We start from the raw sequence: 24,506 nt of genomic DNA, 5'->3' as shown, positions 1-24,506 counted from the left end.
TGCAGTCTGGTTCCCTCTGGTACACAGGAGTTTCATACCCTGTTTTCCTATTATTTGTTTGGTTTGGTAATTTTGATTTTGTTTTGTTTTGCTGCTGCCGGGACATGAGCCTACTCTTATCTCACTATGTGGTTCTCTGTGATTTCTGCCGTGTGTAGGGTTACCATATTTGCGCCCCCCAAGAAGAGGACACATGCCCCGCCCCGCCACACACACCCTGCCACGCCCCGCCATCCCCTCCCCCACCCCTGTCACATACCGCCCCACCCCTTTCACACCCCACCCCAACCCCTGTCATACCCTCCTAAGGGTGTCCTATCCTCCCCTCCCCTTACCTTACTGTAGTGCCCTGGTGGTCTAGTGACCTCTTCGGGGCAGGAAAGAGCCCCCTCTTTCCTGCCCGGAACGGCTGCAGAGACTGTTGTTCCCTCCCATATCGGCGCTGATTCAAAATGGACGCCGAGAGTGACCTTGCATGACTTCTGCAGAAGTCTCGTGAGGCCGGTTCAACTCTTGGCAGCCATTTTGAATGGGCGCCAGGACCGGAGTCAGCAAACAACAGTCTGCAGGTGCTCCAGGCAGGAAAGAGAGGGCCCTTTCCTGCCCCGAAGAGGTCACTAGACCACCAGGGCAGTACAGTAAGGGAAGGGAAGGATAGGACACCGCTAGGCCCACCCGCCCGTTTGTCCCTAAAACCCACCCGGTTGCCTGGCCATGTCCTCAAAAAGAGAACATGTCTGGGTAAAACCAGATATATGGTAACCCTATCCATGTGGCGCAGGAACTAGTGGACTGATCCCAGGCTCTTCATTCTCTGATGTCCAGTTGTAATTCCTGCATTGCATGGCTCGACCTTGCTGAGAAAAGGAAGCTCTTGTTCTGGCAGGGGCAAGACTAGAAGATGATCATCAAGGTCAGCTGATGTATAGGGGAAGGGGTGAGTAGCTGACTAGCCAGCTGGGAGCAGTGACTGTGAGGAGGCACTAGTAGGCCGATGATCAGAAGCAAACGCAGGCGCTAGAGGCTGCTAGCGCCATACTAGCGCCTGTGTTTGCTACCGCCCCATGATCAGAGGCCCCAAGCACGTGAAACAAGGGAGCTTCTCCCTTATATGGTGTGAAGTCTTGCCCAGCGCATCCCAGGATGCACTGGGCAACGCCATTTTCGAGGCGGCACCAATGGAAGAGGAGGGAGGCCACCTCCTTCCTCCAACCAAAGATAGGGGCTGGGGAAGGGCCGCTAGTGAACTTGTGTTGGGGGGATTGGGGGGGACCAGAGGTCTGCCAGACCTCCAACCCCCATTTTCCTTGGCTCGGGGTTTGGGTAATTGGGGTTTAATGGTCCCATGAACCTCCAGCCCCTGTGTTTGACAGGTCTGGGCTTTTGACAACCCATAAGTATATAAGTAATGCCACACTGGGAAAAGACCAAGGGTCCATCGAGCCCAGCATCCTGTCCACGACAGCGGCCAATCCAGGCCAAGGGCACCTGGCGAGCTTCCCAAATGTACAAACATTCTATAAATGTTATTCCTGGAATTGTGGATTTTTCTCCAAGTCCATTTAGTAGTGGTTTATGGACTTGTTCTTTAGGAAACCATCTAACCCCTTTTTAAACTCTGCTAAGCTAACCACCTTCACCACATTCTCCGACAACGAATTCCAGAGTTTAATTATGCGTTGGGTGAAGAAACAAATAAGTGCGGGAGGATTTGCTCAGGCAGAGATATGATCAGAGAGACTTGCATGCTTAAATTTGAATGCAATTATCTCTGATCATAGGGGCGGTAAAGCCCCGCGCTGATCCAGTGCTTTTTTTTAGAGTGCTGTTTGGAGAAGTGCGAGGCTTTTGATCATCTACTCATGAGTGATGAAAGGTACCTGGGGGGGGGGGGGGGGGGGGGAGAGAGCTGCAGTGTGGATTGGGGGAATGACTGGTCTCTGAGATAGTGAAGGATAGCTGGGGTAAGGGTGGCCAAATTGGTGGAGGAGATTGCGGGATAGGGGAGGAAAACTGATGAGGGATAAAGGAGAGAGAGAGAGAAAAGGAGACTAGCAAGCTCATTTTCAAAGCACTTAGCCTCCCAAAGTTCCATAGAAACCTATGGAACTTAGCCTCCCAAAGTGCTTTGAAAATATGCATCTAGGTGACCAAAGGGTAGGGGTGTGAGAGAAAGTGACTGGTGACAGGATGGAGAGAATGAAAAAGAGAGAGACTGGGTGGAGAGAGGAGCTGCTGGCTGTTTACTGGTGCATTACGGACTTGATTTAGTCAGCTTTCTTTTCCCTTAGACATAGAATGGGAAAAAAGCCTCGGCAGGCCCTAAAGGAATTGCATTAGACCTCGAAGGGGGATCTTTCCCCTCCTCTACTTGTTAATTTCAATGGAGATTGGGGAGGGGGTAGTGAGTTCAAAGATCTCAACTGCTAGTTCTTTTATTTTTGGGCTGTCTCCTTAATTCAAAGAAAATTTGTCAAGGCCTGAGCTAAGGAATACTCCAGAACCAACTTGAGAACCACCCTCTGATCCCACTTTAGACCCTGTATGGACTGTACCTGCAGCGAGTTAGCTTCTTTGAAGCTTCTGGGCTGGGAATGACACTGGTAATGGAGTCGGACCAGCCATAGAGGATGTTCAGAAGAGGGGAACTCACAGAGGTTTGCACTGACTGCAGTTATTGGCCCCTCTTTGGATGAAAGGTTTTGATTTTTATTCTTGTGCATTCTCTATTGGTGGAAGCATAACAGCGCTGGAAACAAAAAAGTCCTCTGTTAAACTGAAAAAATGTGATCTTGAGACATTTTAGGTGTTCTGTCGTGGACTCCAGTGCCACGCTCTGCCCAAGGTGGGGGTACGAATGCTCTCTGATGGGTTTAAAAAAATTGATAATATTCCACATGTTGTGGTTTGAAGAGGACCGGCCTAAATCTGCATTTAGTTTACAAACCACAGAATTGTAATGTCCTGCTGTAAATAATGATGTGCTATGGGGTTTCCTGAAAAGTACTGTGGTCATGTTCCCCCTCTCTGCTGCCACCTCCTCCTGACTCAGGGCTCTGGAATTGTCTTTGCAGTGACTTTGCTACTGAATATCTGACATGCGATTGTAACATAATGTGGGTTCTCGCCTGGGCTAAGAACCAGTCTGTTCAGATCTCCGAGAAGACCCAGTGTATGTATCCAAACACTCTCCATAACAGGCCGCTAAGGAATGTCTGGGAAAGCCAGCTGACCTGTGGTAAGTCACTCATTGACCTTGGTATTAATTATGGTGTTATGGGAAGCTAGGGAGGAAGGGGAGGGGGAAAGGGGTATGCTACCAAACTGCTCTTGCATCGAGTACAAGAAGTAAAACTGAACTCTATATTAAAATAAAAATATTTTATAAGAATGATAGTAAACTTAGAAATGATGAGTGGTTATAATCTGTTTCTTCTATACTAGCTATCCTGGGAGCTCTTTCTCCTATAAATCACCCACTGCATAATTCACACCAATCCTACGATACATTTACTGTACAGAAGAACCAGTTATTAATATTGATATAATTACCTACCAGTTTTGAACTGCCACTTTGGTTTTTACATGATGACTGCTAGTCCTGAAAACTGAATGGGCTGTTCTGTAATACATCTCTAAGATGCTGACTAACTGGATGTGTTGTGTCTCTCCCACCTAAGAAACCAGTTATACAAAAAAAAAAAAGGTCACAGTTCAACAATAACCACAATCTGCCATGTATAAGCAGTAACTGTGTTGTGCTTGTATTATGACAGGGGTGGGAAACCTGTGGCTCACCGTTGAATTTTATGCGGCCTGTGAGACCATGGGAAGTATACACAGAAAATGTCATTAACCAGAGTTGTGGCAATTTTAAATACTGTGTTTTGCAAATATTTTCAGAATAGCCACTCTAGCAGTTTGTTTCCATCATTCTTAGTTAAATTTTTACTTATCTATTTATCACAGAAGGCGATGGATCTCTGTGCATTTCCAGTTCTGACACCATGTAATGTTGCAGCCCGCTAGGGATAGTACTGACTTTCATGAGGCCCTCTGTGTATAAGGGTTGCCACCCCTGTACTGTGAAACGTAGTAAGGTCCTGTGCTGTAATCATGTACTGACTGCAAGGTCAGTGAAATTATTTCAAGGGGCAATTCAATAAAATGGCGCCTAACGGTAGGCACAAAGCAAAGAGGACAACCCAATCCTTTGAAGACAATCCAGGTTTAAAAACAGTAGGGATGGACAAATGGTCTTCCACTAGAATACAAGGGACACACTTAAAGGTAAATAAAAAAATGTCTTTATTGGTGATATCAGCTATATTATGATTCTATAGCAAAAGATGATCAAGGGACTCGACATGGATCTGATTTTGGTGGCACTGAAACACGGGTCCATGTTGAGTCCCTTTATGTGTTGCTATAGCCAGACGCAAACAAGAGCAGCCTCTAGGGATGCCATTTTTAAAGGGACGATTCCCGCCACAAGTGATTGACAGCACACGGACGTTTTCTACCGTGAGATCGATCTAGTGATCATAGGACAGAGTTCCGTTGTTGTACACCAAGCTTCTTAGCTGTTATAACCCAATTGACCCTTGAAGCAGGTGCTGTGTACCAAAACAAATTATACAATTAAAGGATCTGTGTCCCGATTTTGAAGACTCCTGGTGCTGCTTTTGGCAAACAGGTCAAATAGTTAATCATCCTGGCCAGATGATGCAGCATTTACGGGCTCATTTTCAAAGTCTTTACTCAGGGCAGCCCTCCCCCCCTCCCCGATGAAAGGGTTGTGGAGGCTTTTTTTCTCAAAGGCACAGATGCCTCATCTATCAGAGGAGGCGGCAATAGCCCTGAATGCTCCACTACATCCTAAAGAACTTCAACAAGCGATTAAGCTTATAAGACCTTTCTCAGCACCCGGAATAGATGGGATCTCCGTGGAATTTATAAGATCATGCAAGTTCATCTTCTTAGACCCCTCTTAGACTATTATCAATCGGTAGTGGAATCCGTTGCGTTTCCACAGCATGAAAACACTTCGTTAATCACTCTGCTTCTGAAGCCAGGGAAGCCCAAAGAAGACCCGGAGTCATATCACCCGATCTCATTACTAAACCTTAATATCAAACTGTTGGCACAGATGTTGATGTCTAGATTAACTAATTTCCTACCAGAACTGATCAGTCCAGCCCAAATAGGGTTTGTTCCATGGAGTCATATCACCCGATCTCATTACTAAACCTTAATATCAAACTGTTGGCACAGATGTTGATGTCTAGATTAACTAATTTCCTACCAGAACTGATCAGTCCAGCCCAAATAGGGTTTGTTCCAAAACGACATTCGGTGCTTAATATCCGCAGAGTTCTTTTATCTATATCTCATTGTCAGGTCCACAACATACCGGCCATGCTGGTTAGTTTGGATGCTGCAAAGGTATTTGACCAGGTGAACTGGGATTACCTTTTTCAGATGTTGCGCTGGGTGGGACTCCCCGATTGGTATTTACTTGCGGTACAGGCCCTATACACTGTTCCACAGGCCCAATTCTTGGTAAATGATGGTAGATCTCTAGGGCTTGAGATACAATGAGGTGCTCATCAAGGATGCCCATGATTATTTGACCTTTCCCTGGAACCTTTGATATGAGCGCTGAATGACTCACAAGCTGTGGCGGGAGTTCAGACTCAAGGACAGTCAATTAAGGCATTGGCTTATGCAGATGACATTTTGGTAGTGCTCACCTCACCACAAACCTCACTGCCCCCTCTGCTTGTTATGCTTCAAACAATTCGGTGCCCTTTTGGGGTTGACACTTATAATAAATCTAAGGTACTGGCGCTAGACACAACAATAAGACAGGGCTGGCAGGGAGACTTTCCATTTACTTGGGAGAATACAGTGCTGTGGTATCTCGGGGTTCTTTTGCCTGCTGATCTTTCTACCTTGTACAGAATCAACATCACTCCATTGTTAGAAGAAACTAGACAAAAGTTTACTCTTTGGCAGGCCTATCCACTCTCCATGTGGGGTCAGATTTATTTGTTGAATATGATCCTTGCCCCTAAATGGCCTTACGTATTTCAGCAGTTACCCTTATATTTAAGGGTTAGGGAAGAATGAACATGAAATACAATTTTACAATGATACCTTTGCAAAGGTATGAAGCCTAGGTTGTCACTTGCATTGATATAAACCCCTAAAAGCCATGGTGGGATGGGTCTCTTGACCCTTAGATATTTGACAGTGACCTGTGGCATGCTTCATGTCAACAATTGGTTCAGAAGTACGGAGGAGTTTTCCAGTACCTCCATACAGACAGCGTTCATTCCCAGGGTATACTTTAGTCATATTTTACATACATCAAGTAAGTTACCATCTAATGTTTTTAAGAGTTACCCCATGCTCAAAACTTTAAGGGAGGTGTGGCGGTGGATATACAGGAGATGTCATTTTTCATCCAAAGTTACTCCATTCCTATCCCTTTGTAATAACCCAGCCTTCCCTCCAGGACAGGGCAAAAGTGTGTTTTGCCCAATGGGCTAAGAATAGTCTCAAATACTTTGCTCAAGCTGTGACTGAGGAGGGGAAGCTTCAATCATTTGAATCTCTCCAACTCACTTACTGGTTACCTCCAGGTCATTACTTTGCCTACTTACAACTTCGGCATTATGTATCTTCCCTACCCTGGACTGATCTAACTGAAGATGTGGTAGACAGTTGTCAGAGGCTTACATTTTGGGCTCAGAACAATCTGTGCCTCTAACCTACCACCATCAGTATTTGAAAGACACCACTTCCGATCTGGACTATCATCTTTTAGTGATCCGCTGGTCTCAGGATCTTCAGTGCATGGTAAGAGCAGATCATTGTCAACATTACATCCAGCAACTCCATACTCAATGACTGTCAATGCAACAGAGAGAAATGCTTTATAAATTCATGTTATGACTCCATTTTGTGTAAGGCAGCACTAGTACACAGTGCCAATTGTGTTAAATGTGGAGGCTCTTCAGCTACATTTGGCCATATATTCTAGTCTTGCCCTGTTATAAGCAATTTTTGGAAACAGGTTCTACAGGCAGTGGATTCCTACTGGAACTGTACAGTACTTATGACCCAATGCTTCATTTTATTTGTTATACTTGTACTGGTCCACTGCCTGTGTATTTTAAGAGATTCTTTCAGCAAGTTGTTCTTTTTGGAATCAAGGCAATTTTATTAACTTGGCTGGCGGTCTCTGGCCCAACAGTGTCACGCTGGAGATCGCTTCTACTGGTCCAAATGTGCTTAGATAGACAAGGGATTACGGTTTTAGATAGTGTGCCTGGCCACCTGTTGCGAGAGACTTGGGAACCTTTCTGGCTCACTCTGCCTTCTAAAGCCAGGAGCTATTTGCTAAATATCTACAATTAGACTTAATGCTAAAGGGGAGCTGGGATGGGGGGGGGGGGGGGGGGGGGAAGTTGGATAATAAGTTGTAATATTCAAAAGTGTGTTACTGCTTGCTCTTGTTCTGTTTTGGAATTTCAATAAAAAAGATTTAAACATAAGATTTTATAAACTGTCTTTCTGGTCAAAGTTGTTTACAGACACATTTTTTCTGGGACAACTAACTTCTATGGAATGCTTTATCTTTGCTCTTGCATTTAGAACAAGACCTGGTATTTTTTGTAAATGTCTTAAGAAGCATTTTTTTATTACTTTGTTAAATGCTGGTTTTAAAATATGTGTGTATGTTATAATTTTTAGATTGCTTGTTTTTGTAATATGTGATTATGTATTTATATTTGTGATCTGTTCAGAAGTGTAATGATGAATTGAATATTAGAGAAATAAATGAGATGAAAAGAGTGAAAACAATCAAATATAATCAAATTAAAAATATTACAAAAATCAAGAAATACAAACAAAGTGGTCTTTTAATAAGGTGCGTTTACGTTTTTAGCTCGCACTAAAAATCAGCTGGCGCCAAACGCTGAGATGCCCATAGGAATATAATGGGCATTGCAGCGTTTAGTGCCAGCTGATTTTTAGCATGCGCTAACAACACTAGTGCACCTCAGTAAAAGATCCCCAAAATGCAATACAAGTAGAAAATAAAATCAATATATAACAGAGAAAATATTGGCAGGTAAAAACCTGAAGGGTCCATCCAGTCTGCCCAACAAGTTGGACAGAGTTGTATCTGGCACTCTGTGTGGGTTATGTTTCTTCATGATTAAACACTGGCATAATCAACTACTGAGCTATCTATCACCTGATTGCCATTAAAGTTTCTGTCTCTAGAGATTATGGGCAAACAAATCCGCAGTCAAGCGGAGAACTTGAACGCCCCATGGGAGAACACAGGTATAGAAGAAAGTGGGATGTTTGACCATGGCAATACAAGACCTGGAGAGATGTATCTTAAAAATACTTGTTTATTGATGAAAAAAGACTCGACACAACCATTGTGTTTCAGCCGTTAGGCCTGCATCAGGAGTCTCGCTCGACGGTGTTCCTTATAGTGGGTCTCAGACGCCAGAAACCAGCCGATGCGTGCGTTGGGGGACACGTAACGTGTTGATCTGTGAAGTGGGTCTTTAAAAAGACCTTTTACGCAGGAACTTGCTCGTAGACACATGAAATGCTTTATGCAGACATTCCATTTGTCTACGAGCAAGTTCCTTTGTAAAAGGTCGAGCGAGACTCCTGATGCAGGCCTAACGGCCGAAACACAACGGTTGTGTCGAGTCTTTTTTCATCAATAAACAAGTATTTTTAAGATACATCTCTCCAGGTCTTGTATTGCCGTGGTCAAACATCCCACTTTCTTCTTTACCTACATTTCTAGAGATTATGGGAACATCATAAAGTTAGTTTTTTGCCTGGTAGCTAATAGAAAGCTATCATGTAATACTGGGGTGACCACAGAAAAAGACCTTCTTAACTGAAAGTACAGTTTTCAATACATAGCCAGAATGCAAGAACAAGGAGTTTAAATTAGGGCTGTACTGAATATTTGTATTTGATTTCATTCGACCTCGAATAGTGCCCCAAATACATTATTCTTATTCGGCTGAATAGTGATTTAAATTTGAATATGAATAATCCAGGGTTCTGTTGTTTCTTTTATTATTTGTTCTGTTATTATTTATTTGTTACATTTGTATCTCACATTTTCCCACCTATTTGCAGGCTCAATGTGGCTTACATTGTCCCGTAGAGGCGTTCGCCATCTCCGGTAATGAAACAAATACAAGGAGTTAATGTTAAAGCTCCATGCCCATTATTCTTATTCAGTATTCAGCCGAATAATATTTTTCATTATTTGTATTCAGCTGACTAGTAAAATATATTATTTGGTACAGCGCTAGACTTTAAACTTAGGCCCCTGTTTACAAAGCCGCGTTAATGGCTGGCTGTGCGGTACTGCCACTTTGAATGGGCTGTGTCTGCAATGCCGCACAGCAGCAGCCGCTAGTGTGACTTTGTAAACAGGGGGGTTCATTTGCTCAGTGATCAGAAGCCAGCGCAATTAACAAATAGTGGAGAAGCACTAGACTGTCTAGAACAGGGCGAGTCAAAACGGTTGCTGTTGCCCATCTGGAGCAGTGCGTATCGGTCATTGTCACTGAGATAAAGACCAACTGAAAACACCCTTCTGGAGGAGGTTGTAAGAGCACAAAGAGTAGCAAAATCAAGCACCCATGGGATAGACAAAGAGAGACTGTAATGACCTTGGTAGGGAGGGAGAAGAACACATAGATTACGCAGAATCTGTAGCAGTACCATAGATAGGCACAAATGATCAGATGGGGCTGAGTGGTCCTTATCTGCCAACATCTTCCATGTTAAAAAAAAAATATGATTTGTGGTCACTCATTAGTGAGCAAGTGTTAAAAATATGGAATGGAAAGGACTCAGAAAAAACATAATAGGGAATGTGATACTAAAAGGCATCTAATTCTGGGAAGAATCTCAGTCTCCTTGAGTGAGATCTTTTGTTGTGCACTGTCACACATGATTATAGACTACAGTACAAGCATTACAGGATTGACATGGTTCTGCTTGCATTATCAAATGACAGCAACCATGGTGAGAGCAGAGCACTGCTACCATTTCTGAAGTGAAGACTGAACCCAGTGGAGTGGTTCGTCTGTAGGACCGCATTTCAACAAGTGGCCCTACTGGATTCCAGATACATTTCTCTTCCATTTCTTAAGAGCTCCAGTTTCTAGTGAAGAAAAAAAATCTCTCTGGCACTGATCTTAGTTGTCTGATGACTGGATATTTGTGTGATCCATTTTTAGCAGGTGCTCCAGAGCTGCACACTCACCAGCTGATCCCCTCCCTGCGACAGGTAGTGTTCCAGGGTGATCGTCTGCCCTTTCAATGCACAGCCACCTACCTAGACAACAGCACCCAGATTTTGTGGTACCACAACAGACTCCTGGTGGAAGAAGATGAGGAGATGGGGATTATTCTTGAGGAAACCATAATCCATGACTGCACCTTCATTACCAGGTACACATAGCCTGATCTGTGACTGCTTTTCCTATCCAGGCATACACAGAGAGCTGTCAAGTTATTTTGATCCAAGAGGGAGATTTTGGGCCAGGCCTGAATTTCTAACAACCCCAACCTGATGTGTTGTGGGACTTGTAGCACCGATTTCAATGGGTAGGATCCATAGGCGCCCCGTATAAGAGGCTTGGGGAGGCTAAGCCTCCCCAGCCCAACCGTGACCTTACCCTGCGCCCTGCTTCCCTCCCGACTCAGCTCCCCGACCGGCAGCGCCCTGCCAGCACAGCTCCCTGACCGGCAGCTCAGCTCCCCGACAGACCGACCCTGGGGCGGGAGGGGGGTGCTCTGCCGCTCCCACTGCTCGCTCCTCTTCTTAATGGAACCCCCCCCCCCGCACTATGCACCAGCCTTTTAAAAGAAATGTCCGATGCGGTGGCAAGGCGCAGCACCTCGTATCTGCAAGTAAAAGAAGCGGATCATCTCATTGGGCCTTCCCTCACTCTGTCCCGCCCTCCTCTGACGCAACTTCCTATTTCCGCAAGGGCGAGACAGTGAGGGAAGGGCCGATGAGACAATCCACTTCTTTTACATGCAAATGCGAGGCACTGCGCCTCGCCACCGCGTCACACATTTCTTTTTAAAGACCCGGTGGCAGAGAGAAGACGAGGCACTGAGGTCCTGGCTCGCGAGGGATAGAAGGGAGGGAGCGAGGGACAGATTTGCTGCATCGAGAAGCAGGGAGGGGAAGTGGTATTGCACGGGGAGGGGGCAAGGAGGGAGAGAGGTGCTGCATGGGGTGGCAAGGTGGGATATTTGTGCTGCATGATGGGGGTCAAGGAAGAAGAGAAGTGATGCATTGGGGCAGTGGGCAACAACACAGGGGAGACATATTTTGCATGGGAGGGCAAGGAGGGAGAGAGGTGCAGTATCAAGAGGGGTAGGGAGGGACAGAGGTGCTGTGGGGTGGGGGCAAGGAGGGACAGAGGTGCTGCATCAGGAAGGGCAGGGAGGGACAGTGGTACTGCATTGAGGGGGGAGAAATGAGGAAGAGAGGTGCTGGATAGGAAGAAAGATTAATTGGGGGAAATATGGAAGGGAGAGGGCACGGAGAGAGAAAGAGGTGCTGGACTTGGGAGAGAAGATGGATGGCGGACTTGAAGAGAAAAGACGTGCCAAATGTACAAGGAGACTTTGTCAAAACAGTTAAGAGAAGAAAGAGGAAATCAGAAACCAGAGACTGGGACCAACACAATAAGAAAAATAAAATTACCAGACAACAAAGGTAGAAAAAAATAATTTTATTTTTTATTTATTGATTAGAATATGTCAGTTTTTTGAATGTGCGTCTGCCAGAACTGGTTTTAGACAAAGTGGAGGTAAATCTCCAGCTTTGAGATGGGCCACCCTTGGCATCTCTGAACTCCTTCACCTTTGCTGGCAGGGATACCGAACCCCGCCAGCCAATAAATGAACTGCCACTGCTCTCTGCTGCTTGTTTCTGGCTCTGAGAAGAATGCCAGGATTTCTCAGTGCGCGAATTCCTGGCATGCTGCTCAGATCCAGAAACAAGCAGCAGAGAGTGGCAGTAATCCATTTATTTGGCTGATGGGGCTCGGCATCCCTACAGCAAAGGTATACCTTGCGTGTCTGAACGGTGGGAGGGGAGAGGGAGGAATTCATTGCCCCCCTACCCCCTAGTCCCCATGCCCTCCCCCCCCCCCAAATTGTAAGGCTTGCTATACCCAGAAAGAGAGCCTGTTGTTAAAAATTTCCCAGCACACCACTGGGTGTAGAGCCTAAATCATGACACACTACCTCTTGATGGATCTACATATGGTCTATCAGACAACTATGGATGTAAGCTCCACCCCTGGCCCCACCCATAACCCCGCCCCCTTTAGCCTCCCCAAACAGTTGGGCCACCGACCGCCTATGGTAGGATCAGCAATTTACAAATACCATGCTGGTTTGGAGTGTGACTAGGACTGGCAAAACTCCTGGAACTGGGCAATGCGGGGAATTCAGCAAATGGCGCCCAAAGATAGGTGCTGGGAAGATCCATGCTAAACTAGTATTCTGCAAAGGGCGCTCTGCACAAATCGAACTAGTTTAGTGTAGATCTCGCACCTAACTTTGGGCGTGAGCAGTTACACCTGATGAAACCTGCTGTAAATGTTGATACGCAACTAATGACAGTTGAGCACATAAATGACACTATTCTATACAGGGGCGGCCCAAGGCAATCTGGTTCCCAAGGCAGGGATGAGATACTGCCCCCTCCCGGCTGGCCACAGTCTGACATTTCCCTTCTCCTTCCCTCCTTAACCCTCTCCCATGTGTTTACCGTGTTTTTTTCTTTTCCAAAAGGCAGCAGCGATTCCCATAGGCTGCCACGGTGCCACTGGCATCGGCCTTTTCTTTCTGTTGTGTCCCTCCTCTGAGGAAACAGGAAGTTATGTCAAGAGGTGGGCCGCAGTAGGGAAAAGAGGCCAGTGCTGGGCAGCCTATGGGAATCGCTGCCATTGACACCTTTTGGAAAAGAAAAAATAAGGTAACTGTGGGGAAGAGGGTTGAGGAGGGAAGGGGAGAGTGCTGCTCCCAGCTCAGTTGACCTAATGGTAGGGCTGCCACCGATTCTATAACATCGCACCTAAATTCTGGGAATGCTCCTGACCATCATGCCCCTCTCATGGCTATGCCCCTTTTTGAGTGGCACGTTATAAAATGTAGGTGTACATGTTATTGAATAAGGCACAGGGCATATATTTTTTTTTATTACATTTGTACCCCGTGCTTTCCCACTTGTGGCAGGCTCTATGCGGCGGGCAATGGAGGGTTAAGTGACTTGCCCAGAGTCACAAGGAGCTGCCTGTGCTGGGAATTGAACTCAGTTCCTCAGGACCAAAGTCCACCACCCTAACCACTAGGCCACTCCTCCGCTCCGTATCTGGGCATATCTGGGCGTAACCCCAAATGAGTGCCAATTAACACCAATTATTGATTGTTAACAGCTCAGTTAGTTGGCACGTGGATATGGGAGCCTCGCCAAAATTTGTGCACCCAACTTTGAACAACCTATATAGAATCTGGAGAATGGCATGATCTGCCTTCATTACCTGCCACAGAGCTTCCGTTTGTAGTAACGTGAGAAGGGAGAACGCCCTTGTAATGTTGCTTGAGAGATATTATAAATGGCAGGCACTCCGGAAGTGCAGCTTAGTGTGTGTTGGAAGATCTGTTCTGTCTGGCTGAAATACGCTTACCCCCAGATTCTATATAACGTGCATAGCTTTCCGTACTCAGCATAGTCTGTAACAACGCGCGTTACTTAATTGGCTTAACAAGCCAATCAGCATTATTAACAGCACTTAACAAGCAATAATGAGCGCTAATTGGCAACAATTAGAATTTACACGCACAACTTGCTAAGCACATTCTGTATTGCACTACACCTAAATTTTTTATTTATTTATTTATTATTTTACAGACTATTTTACAAGTCAAATACTTGAACAGGAAAAACAGAGAAGTATATTATTACATATCACATAAAAAAAAGTTATTATCCCTCTTTAGACCACATTTGAGGGGGCGTGTACATTACATAACTTAGGAGACGAGCTTAAGGAAATAGTTTCAGAAATGCTGAACATGCTTTAACCCCACCCTGACCATTACATCTTCTCAACTTGGATATTACCAGTAGTCACCCTTTTTAAATCTATAAAGGCACGTAATTGCTCTGGAAGAAAAAAAACATATTTTAACCCAGTGTATTTAACAACACATTTACATGGATAATTAAGATAGAAAGATGCACCGATTGCTAAAGTGTCCATTCTCAAGGCCAAGAACGGCCTTGTGTTTGCTTTGTAACGTCCGGAAAAATCCAGACCTTTTTACCATACAACAAAGTTTGCACATTTCGAAGGGATAAACGCTTCACCGCCTCCAAATCTTGCTCAAGTACAAATGAAACCAATAAAGTCATTCTTTCAGAATCTTCAGATATTGATGTTTCTAAAAGTTCAGATATATTCAGTAAATCTTTCTTTTTTCCTTGATGAACCATTTCCAAAGATTCCTCCATGGTTTTTTTTATTAGGTATATAGTATATCCTATTTATCGGGGGAACAGTTTCCGGGGTAAATTTCAAAATTTCAAACAAATATTTCTTAAATGCTTCCAAATGAGTAATACCTGGAGATTTTGGAAAGTTCAAAAAACAAAGATTTAATCTGCGATTATAATTTTCAATCTGTTCAATTTTTTGATGAGTTATCATTTTATCTTTTATTGTCATAGCTGAAAAGTCTTGCAGTTTCTTTACATCTTCTTTAATTATAGTCACTTGAATATTAAATTCTGTCTTAATGCCTTCCAAAGAGTTAGATAAAATATCAGCAGTACTCACTAAAGTCGAAACTTCAGCTATATATTTGGCCACTGTAGTATCCAATTGTTGGAGAGCTTCCCATATGCTCTCCAACGTTACCGTCTCTGGCTTTTTTGTTGGCGCCACGTGCTCGGTTGAGGCACAAACAGGCCTCAAACCTCTGTCGGGACCCGCCTTCTCAATACCTCGATTCAGAGGCCTACCTTCAACACATTCGGATTCAGGAAGCCAGGACTGGTCCTAGGGTCTCTGGCGCCCCCCCCCCCCCTGCAGACTATCTCTTCTCCCACTCTGCCCCTGTCCAGCGATTCTCCTTCGCCCCCATCCCCCTCCCATTTATGGCCACCTCCCCGCCCTCTTCTCCCCCCAACACCCCCCTTTTTCTCCTTGCCACCCTGCATGGTTTAAGTCTTTTTTAATTTACCTCCGTCCCAGCGGCCGCGTTATTTCAAAGCCCTGCCTGTCTCTAGCCTTCCCTCCCTTCATGAGTTCGTTCCCGCAGAGTCCCGCCCTCGAGGAAATGATGTCAGAAGGCGGGACTCTGCGGGTACGAACTCAGGAAGGGAGGGAAGGCTAGAGACAGGCAGGGCTTTGAAATGACGCGGCCGCTGGGATGGAGGTAAGTAAAAGATTTAAACCCCCAAGGGCGGCGCGGTATGGCGGCACCCTTGAAGGCAGGTGCCCCCCTGCGGTGCTTACCCAGCTTACCGGGTTTGACCGGCCCTGCAGGAAGCCTCCATTGAGATAAGCGTCCTTCAGGGAGAAGTGGTGGGTTGAGAACCAGGGGTGAGAGAGTAACATCCTCCAGCCCTAAGTCTCCAGAGTCTCTTCCTCCTAGAGCAGCAGCAGGGCTCCTCCTGGTATTTGGGGCAGAGGTTCGCGTGGCAAACCTTTCAATTGATTGCAGCTGTGGAGAGGACGTTCTGACCGTTGAGAAGCCAGCCTTAACCGACCCTTTGCATCTAGTATGAGGCATCTGGGATGAGGAATAAGTTTTAATACAGAGCAACCAGCGAGAGAGCCATCTTGATACGCCCCCTACACCTACATTTTAATGTGCACAGGCAAAAAGGGGTGTGGTTATAAGCGGGGAAATGGGTGTTATAGAATATGACCCTCTGCGCCTAAATTTACGCACCAGGATTTATGCCACATTTTCACTGGTGTAAATGGAGATGCATAGTTTTAAGAGCTAGGATATCAACTAAGTGCATTCTATATACCACATCTAAATCTAGACGCCGCTTGTAGAATATGATAGGCTGAAATATTTTCTGCACTGATAGAATCTGGCCCTTAACGGGGACAATTCTATAACTGGGCACCACATGTTATGTGCTCAGATACAGTGTGCCTGAGCGCTAATTCTATAATGATATCTGGGCACCAAGATTCCATCATAGTGTAAGTAGGCGTCTATGTGACGATAATCAGCTGGTGGTGATCAACGTTTTGCTGACTGCTGCCGGCATTCAACCTGAAAATTCAGTGCTGGGTCATGTCCGGGCACTGGAACTGAATTTCAGGATTTGCGGAGGCAGCTAACACATAGCTCATTAAGTGCGATATTGAGCTATGGATTACCGTTTAAAGATAGGACTGACTTTTATGCATATTTATGTGGTTAACCTGGCCGGTTAAGGGCTGAATATCAGTACTTAACAAGCCAAGTGCTGACTCCACCCCTGGAACGCCCCCAAAATAGCCAGTTATCATTTCGGAGCTAACCAGTTATTTTAGTAGTGCTAACCAGTTAATTGCCACTGAAAATTAGTGGTTAGCCCTGAACGAATGATTTAACTGGCCAGAAGTACTTACAGGGGCATAATCGAAAGAGAAGGACGCCCATCTTCCGACACAAATCGGGAGATGGGCGTCCTTCTCTCAGTGTCGCCCAAATTGGCATAATCGAAAGCTTTCCGTCACGGGGATGACCAAAGTTCCCGGGGGCGTGTCGGCAGTACACCGAAGGCGGGACGGGGGCGTGCTTAACAGATGGGTGTCCTCGGCCGATAATGGAAAAAAGAAGGGCGTCCCTGACGAGCATTTGGCCGACTTTACTTGGTCCAATTTTTTTCACGACCAAGCCTCGAAAAGGTACCCAAACTGACCAGATGACCACTGAAGGGAATTGCGGATGACCTCCCCTTACTCCCCCAGTGGTCACCAACCCCCACCCACCCAAAAAAAAAATTTAAAAACATTTTTTCCAGTCTCTATGCCAGTCTCAAATGTCATACCCAGCTCCATCACAGCAGTATGCAGGTCGCTGGAGCAGTTTTAGTGGGTGCAGTGCACTTCAGACAGGTAGACCCAGGCCCACCCCCCTTACCTGTTACACTTGTAGTGGTAAATGTGAGCCCTCCAAAACCCACCCGAAACCCACTGTACCCCCATGTAGATGTCCCCGTTCACCCTATAAAGGCTATGGTAGTGTTGTACAGTTTTGGGGATTGGGTTTTGGGGGGGAGTTGGGGGGCTCAGCACCCAAGGTAAGGGAGCTATGCACCTTGGAGCAATTTGTGAAGTCCACTGCAGTGCCCCCTAGGGTGCCCGGTTGGTGTCCTGGCATGTCAGGGATTCCAGTGCACTACGAATACTGCCTCCTCCCATGACCAAATGGCTTGGATTTGGTTGTTTTTGAGATGGTCGTCCTCGGTTTCCATTATCGGCGAAAACCGAGGTTGCCCATCTCTAAGATTAATGATCTCAACATTTAGGTTGACCATCGCTTAGGTCGACCTAAATGTTGAGATTTGGGCATCCCCGACCGTATTATCGAAACGAAAGATGCACACCCATCTTGTTTCGTTAGTACGGGATACCCTGCCCCTTCGCGGGCACGTCCTCAGAGATGGGCACCCTTAGAGATGGGCATCCCCGTTCGAAAATGCCCCTCCACATGAGCTATGCGTTAGCCAGCTCCGAAAACCTGGAGATTCAGTGCCGGTGCCCGAACACGGCCCAGCATTGAATTTCCGATTTTCACACTGATCACTACCGGCAGAATATTGGGCCCATAGATTCCTACTTACACTAGTGTTTTATGATGGAGTCTTGGCTGGTTAAATCTCTTTGAATATCAACCCTTATGTGCCTACATTAAGGCATGCCCACTTATACCATGTCAATAGCAGGTATAAATGTAGGCACCTGTATGTGGCACTTTAGTGCATAACTTGCAGCTTTCTGTAAGTTATGTGTGTAAATGTTGGTTCCGTTTATGCAAACTCCCCCTTGGATTTACACGCTAAGAGTTGCAGGCATCGTTTATAGGACAGCACACAAGTTCTAGTATTCTATAATATAGGCACCCAAGTGGTGTTTATATTTAGAGATAAGTTATAATCCTTTTTACAGCTTGGCATTAACAGATAACTCTTGGTTCCTGAATATCAGAGCCCAGATTAATTATTCCAGGGTAGGGTGTCTCAGGGCTCAGTACTTTTAATATCTTCTTCAAGTCTTTCTTATGATAGTTCTACTTGTGCCTTAGAGTAATATCACATTTCACTGGCAATCCTCAATTACGTTTTTCTTTATAGGAAGAACTTCTGATCATTGTGAATAAGGTTAATACCCATCTTTCAGACATTGCCATTTGGATCCAACAGAGCCACCCATATATTTTGTAGTAAACAGTGAGGTTTTTCACCAGATACACAGTTCATTAGTTCAAAGATGTGCTGCCAGATTCAAGGGTCTTTTAACTGCTGTCACTATCAACAGGATTTGGCAGTTCCACTTCATTTTGTTTTCATACACAGTTCAATAAAGGGGTCTCTCAGGCATCTCTGGATCCTTTTCCAGCAAATCACATTTCAGTAGTACTCGATTGGCCCATTAAGATCAGAACAGTGCAGTACTTTCCATCCTGTATGATGTAGCTTATATTGCTGCTTTCTCAAGAAGGCGGTTAGCTTAGCGAGGTTTAAACAAAGGTTTGGACGGCTTCCTAAAGGAAAAGTCCATAACCAGGCGGTTAGCTTGGTGGGGTTTAAAAAAGGTTTGGATGGCTTCCTAAAGGAAAAGTCCATAGACCATTATTAAAATTACTTGGGGAAAATCCACTGCTTATTTCTGGGATAAGCAGCATAAAATGTATTGAATCTTTTTGGGATCTTGCCAGGTATTTGTGACCTGGATTGGCCACTGTTAGAAACAGAATGCTGGGCTTGATGGATCTTTGGTCTGTCCTAGTGTGGCAATACTTATGTTCTTATATAAACCCAAATGACATAGCCTAGAATCCATTACAATGAAAAATATAGCTATTAGAGGGGGGGGGGGGGGGAATCTGGGTACAGTATGCCATGTGACAGCAAAGTGATCATGGAACCATTCTAAACTGAGGAGGAGTGAAAACAATTTGTATGAAACAGGCATGTTAATATTTCTGACGGATGTGCACCTTAGACCAGAAGAAAAATTAGGAGACCAGAAATGTCTTGTTTACATTTAGTGTCTGTGTTTAATTTTAGACTATGCTGTGGGGTTGCTGTTCTGTTTCCTGCTGACATTAGCCGGACAGCTCTCTGCACTGGGTCATGGCTGGGTCCATAAACTCTTAGTCCCAGCTAACAAATCAGGTGTTTCCTTCTCTGGGAGTGGGGTGGCATATCCTGTCTGTCAAAGAGCTATATCCTGCCCCCGTTTCCATGCTCCACTGATGTTTCTGCCAATGTTAACAAGCCAAATAAAACAGAAAAGAATTGCAGTCTTCATCTCCTGTCCAAGATAGCTGAGCTGTGCTTCAGAAGCCACTTACATTTTGCTTCAGCCTTCATATCATAATTTAAGAATTGATATTAATTTGATGAGATTTTAAATTTTCATAGTAAGAGGCTATGGAACGCTTTAGTCTCGGCAATCACACCCAATCAGTGTTTGTGCAAACTGAGGCTGAGAGATACATGGTTAGGTTTGTAATGCTGAGCAAGGGTGGAGGAGGACGGAGGAGGGGGGAACGATGTTAATTCTAGCTGCACTTTTGTTATTTCATTTTATTAAGGCTTCTTTTACAAAGTGGCGCTACCGATTAGCGTGTGCTGAATGCGAAGAAGTCCAAGGGAATTGAAAAGGCTTCTTTGCATCAAGCATGCCGCTAATCAGTAGCGTTGCTTTGTAAAAATGCCCTTAATTTTTTCGTTTTGTTTTATTGCTCACTCAGATTAAATCGGGCACTTCATTTCATGATGCTCTCTAGTGATTTGTCCAGATCACAAACAAAGACAGAGTGGGGCTTTGAATATTAAAGTTCTGTCTGTACATCGTCAGATCTATTGATCTATAGAGCTATGTTTCAAAAGCCATATTGGACCTCAAGAAAGCTGGATTCTCTGCAGAGTTTGATATCTCTTATTGAAGGAACATATTGCTTATCCAAAAATGATGCTGTGGGGCTCATTTTCAAAGCACACTACTACATGGATATTTTGAAATAGCACAAAATAAAAAATAAAGTCCATCTGCCAAAAACATCCAAACTGCGACTGTGGAATGGCAGAATTTAGATGTCCTACACTGCAATTTGTCCAGATGGCAAGGGGATGTGTTGTGGGTATGTTTTGGGTGGGACTAGGGAAGGCCCAACATTAGGACATCCAACAGTGATAATTGAATGGGAAGAAATGTCCAAGTCTAAAAAGAAGGATGTTTTTATTTAGACCTGTTTCAGTCTTGTCCAGTGTAAAAAAAAAAGGTGCTCTAATTGAGCAGCTGACCACTGGAGGAATTAAGGCATGACCCTTCATGAATACCCCAGCATTTGCTGTCCCCCTCTCTCTCCCTTGAAAGTGAAACCAGAAAGGAATACCAAGCTCTATGAGGGCATCAGGTATTATAGGCATTCTGAAGAAAGCAGGTCAGTGCTGTGGACTGTAAACCAAGGGATCCCGGTTCAATTCCCACTTCAGCTTCCTTTTAATTTTTTTTCCTTTAAATTGTGAGCACTCCAAAAACAGACATATACCTACTGTACCTAAATATTTATGACACCTACAAACCTGAAGGCTGTTGAAGTGGTGTACAGTAGGTATTTCGTTGTTCCTGGAGGGCTCAGCATTTCAAATAAAAGAGTTGTAGGGGGATATGAACCCTATTATACTGACCACTAGGCAATCCTTCTGCTCTGCAAGGATGTCTGTGTGGCCATTTCTGGAAAACTGCTGCAAGACAACCATCCTTGTCTCTGGATTTTTGATATTCATAATTTGGACATTTTCAGTTTGAAAAATGGCCGCTTATTTTGGACATTGTCACGTATTTTCAAACACGAAACACTGACATATTTCCTGTTCAAAAACAACTGTGAGATGGACTTTTTTTTTTTTGATGTTACGAGCAGTTCTGATTTAGGTGTCCTTTTGAAAATGCCCCTCCACGTATGACCTTAAGAGACCACACAGGACCTTTTTTTAACTATGACTGCAAGACTCAAAGGAAGAAGCTTAGATCATGAGGGTACTGTAACCCATAAATTCCCTACTCACAATATTTCCAATACTACTGAGTAAATATTTGCTAATTGATGCTAAATCTGATTACCATTGACACACTGTCCATCTAGTCTTATACGAGTTTAAATCTACACATATCAGTTCTGTAACTTCGTATTTTGTTTTCACAGTGAACTTATTCTATCCAACATCCATGTGTCGGCTACTGGTGAGTGGGAGTGTTGTGTCTCTACAGCACAGGGCAATGCAAGCAAGAAAGTGGAGATTGTGGTGCTAGAGACCTCAGCTTCCTATTGCCCTGTGGAGAGAATCACCAACAACCGAGGGGACTTCAGGTACCGGGTTAGGGTCTCAGCATGGATGCCAAATGTGTGTTGCAGAACAATGCTTATTGTGTTTCCATTGAAATATGCACCTGGGATTTCAAGTAGTATTTGCTACCAGAATCTAATGGGTGTAAAAGAAAAAGGTCTACCAACCAGTAGTGTATTTTGATGAAGTGGCAGTACAAACATTGCTATATGTCCTCTTTACCTCTCGATTGGACTACGGGAATATGGTCTATTATTCAGACCTACCAAATGCCCAAATTAGACGATTGCAGACGTTGCAGAACATGGCCATTAGACTCCGTGGGAAGGCATACTTTTTTGATCATGTGACTCCACTATATATAAAATATCATTGGTTACCTATGCTATATAGGAGTAAATTTAAGACCCTCTGTTTAGCAGACAGGGTATTATGAGAACAGCAGCCACTATATCTGAATAGGAGACCACAAAAAACCATTCAGACAAAAACTGAAATGGATACCCCCCCCCCCCCTCTCTTTTGTAGCTGCCCAGTGTAATGACCTATGACACCTGGCTGGTGTATAAAAAACTGGCTTCATATTCAGTGTTCTAGGCTTGTGTATGTGTGTTTTGAATAACTATAATGAATATGTATAACATGTATGTATGCAAATGAAAATGCTAATGTGCTACACCCCACCCTTTGCCCCCCCCCCCCCCAAATGAAACTGTCAAACTACGCCCATGGGCTGAAGTTGGGTCATGACCTGGAGCCTTTAGCAACGCTGTAAGAACAATTTTGCCCATATCAGGAGGTAGCAAATCTGCTTCTAAGAGGTCATTGAATCAGTCGGTCAACCATAGAATAACTTTGGTAGGGGATGTAGTCAAGAAAGAGTGAAAAAAAAGCCACATTTTAGCAGTAGGGACTTAGCTTCTTCCAAAGAGAGAGAGGTTGAAATCTAGCCCAATGTTGGTTGGACTTAGCTTTGTGGATGAGATATGGGCTGGATTGAGGGCTCTGCTCTGGGAAGGGTGGGCTACTGTCTGTAGGCCTGGCCTCAGTTACATCAGCCCAGATCTGATCTTGTTGGCAAAGAAGTCAGCCACTTCTTGGGCGGGTGATGTTGGTTGGACTTAGCTTTGTGGATGAGATATGGGCTGGATTGAGGGCTCTGCTCTGGGAAGGGTGGGATACTGTCTGTAGGCCTGGCCTCAGTTACATCAGCCCAGATCTGATCTTGTTGGCAAAGAAGTCAGCCACTTCTTGGGCGAGTGGAGTGATTTGTTGGTTGGTGGCAGTCTTAATGGTCATTAGCTTACGTACCAGTGAGAAATGATTCTTGTCATTTAGGGAGTTGTGGTTTACAAGGGTACTGTAGTAGTGGTGTTTGGCTTTGGTTACCTTCAATTTGTATAGCCAGAAGGCGTTCTGCAGGTCTCTTTATCGGTGCTCGAACAGCTCTTCTTCCAATTCTAATTGTTGACTTTCCAGTTTTAGTTTGGATAATTCATCCGAATACCATAGTGAGTTCCTCATTGGTCACTTTGGTCATGACAAGTGCAATTATGTCTAGGACCATAGTTACACTGTTGTCCCAAAAGGATTTAACCAAATCTTGAGATGGACTTCAGGAGGCGAGAGAATTTTTGAGGGTGGCCCAGAAGTCGAATTCATTTATTCTCCCTCTTGTATGTATCAGTTTGCAAGGTTTATGCCTGGATTGGGGTGATAGACACAAATCTAAAGTGAAATCTAGTTGGAAATGGTCTGACCAAGGTATAGCCTGCCATTGGAAGGAGCTGATCATGCTTGGAGGGTAAGAGGCGTCGGCGAGGAGATCTAAATTATGGCCTTGTACATGAGTTGGACCATCGGAAAATAGTTTAAGCTCACTCATTTCTAGGAATGATTTAAAATTATGAACATTGGTGTCTGTGTCTTTCTCTAGGTATAAGTTTAAGTCACCAAGGATGATCATTCTAGAGAATTGTGATAGCAAGGATAAGATTACTTCAGTCAGGATAGATTCTGTCTTTGGCCACAAGCCTGGGGGCCTATATAGGAGAAGGGACAAATATGAGGTAATTAGTGATATGGGAGAAAAGCTGTTGTAGATGAGGGCGAGACCCCCTCCCCATTTTCCCTGTCTAGGAGAGTGTAAAATGTTGTAACCAAGGGGAGTTAGGTAAAGGATGAGTGGGCTCTCCAACAACTCTTGCAATATCATCTTAGTCTTTCCCAAAGGTATTAAAGCAGTTCATAAATTAATAATAATAATAATAAAACTTCACTACCGTGGATTAAATCTCAAGTTGGGCTGTTCTAATGATACAGTTTCTAAAGCAAAGGTTCTCAGCATAGTCCTTGGGATACACCTAGCTAGTCTGGATTTCAGGATATCGACAATGAAGAGGTATGAGATAAATTTGCATGCACTACCTCCATTCTATGTAAATCTATCTAATGGATATTCATTGTGGGTATCCTGAAAACCAAACTAGCTACTTGTTTTTCCCGAGGACTGAGTTGAGAACCACTGTTCTAAAAGGAGGCTACTGGACAGTCCTGCTTTTCTGAATTTGCAGCTCAGTGCACTTTGGTAGGTGACGTCCTGCCTCTTTAATCTGAAATCAGCACTACAGATTCCAATATACAGTAGGAGATGTTCTCAGAAACTCAGGACCAGTCTAAAGTCTCCCTCCAGAACCTGGTGAATGGGCAGGCATGGTTTTTTTTGGTTTTTTTAGTTTTTTTATGGCTTACCTCTTCTGACTCCTTGCCTATTGAACCTCTATCTTTGGCTGAAACAGATGTATGTAAGTTGGACTGCCTG

The 24,506-nt window shown here is 44.5% G+C and overlaps 1 protein-coding gene across 1 annotated transcript in view; it reads left to right on the top strand.

Annotated features, from left to right (window-relative positions):
* ADGRA2 (adhesion G protein-coupled receptor A2) overlaps positions 1 to 24,506 on the top strand; it is a 312,169-nt gene that overhangs the window by 237,498 nt on the left and 50,165 nt on the right. Inside the window, exons 6-8 of the mRNA XM_030201956.1 lie at positions 3,075 to 3,238; positions 10,305 to 10,518; positions 21,544 to 21,708. Coding sequence (XP_030057816.1) covers positions 3,075 to 3,238; positions 10,305 to 10,518; positions 21,544 to 21,708 — 543 coding nt within the window. The remainder of the gene's footprint in view (positions 1 to 3,074; positions 3,239 to 10,304; positions 10,519 to 21,543; positions 21,709 to 24,506) is intronic.

Source organism: Microcaecilia unicolor, chromosome 4, assembly GCF_901765095.1.
Source record: "Microcaecilia unicolor chromosome 4, aMicUni1.1, whole genome shotgun sequence".
Taxonomy (NCBI): Eukaryota; Metazoa; Chordata; class Amphibia; order Gymnophiona; family Siphonopidae; genus Microcaecilia; species Microcaecilia unicolor.
This window is presented reverse-complemented; position numbering and strand designations above follow the sequence as displayed.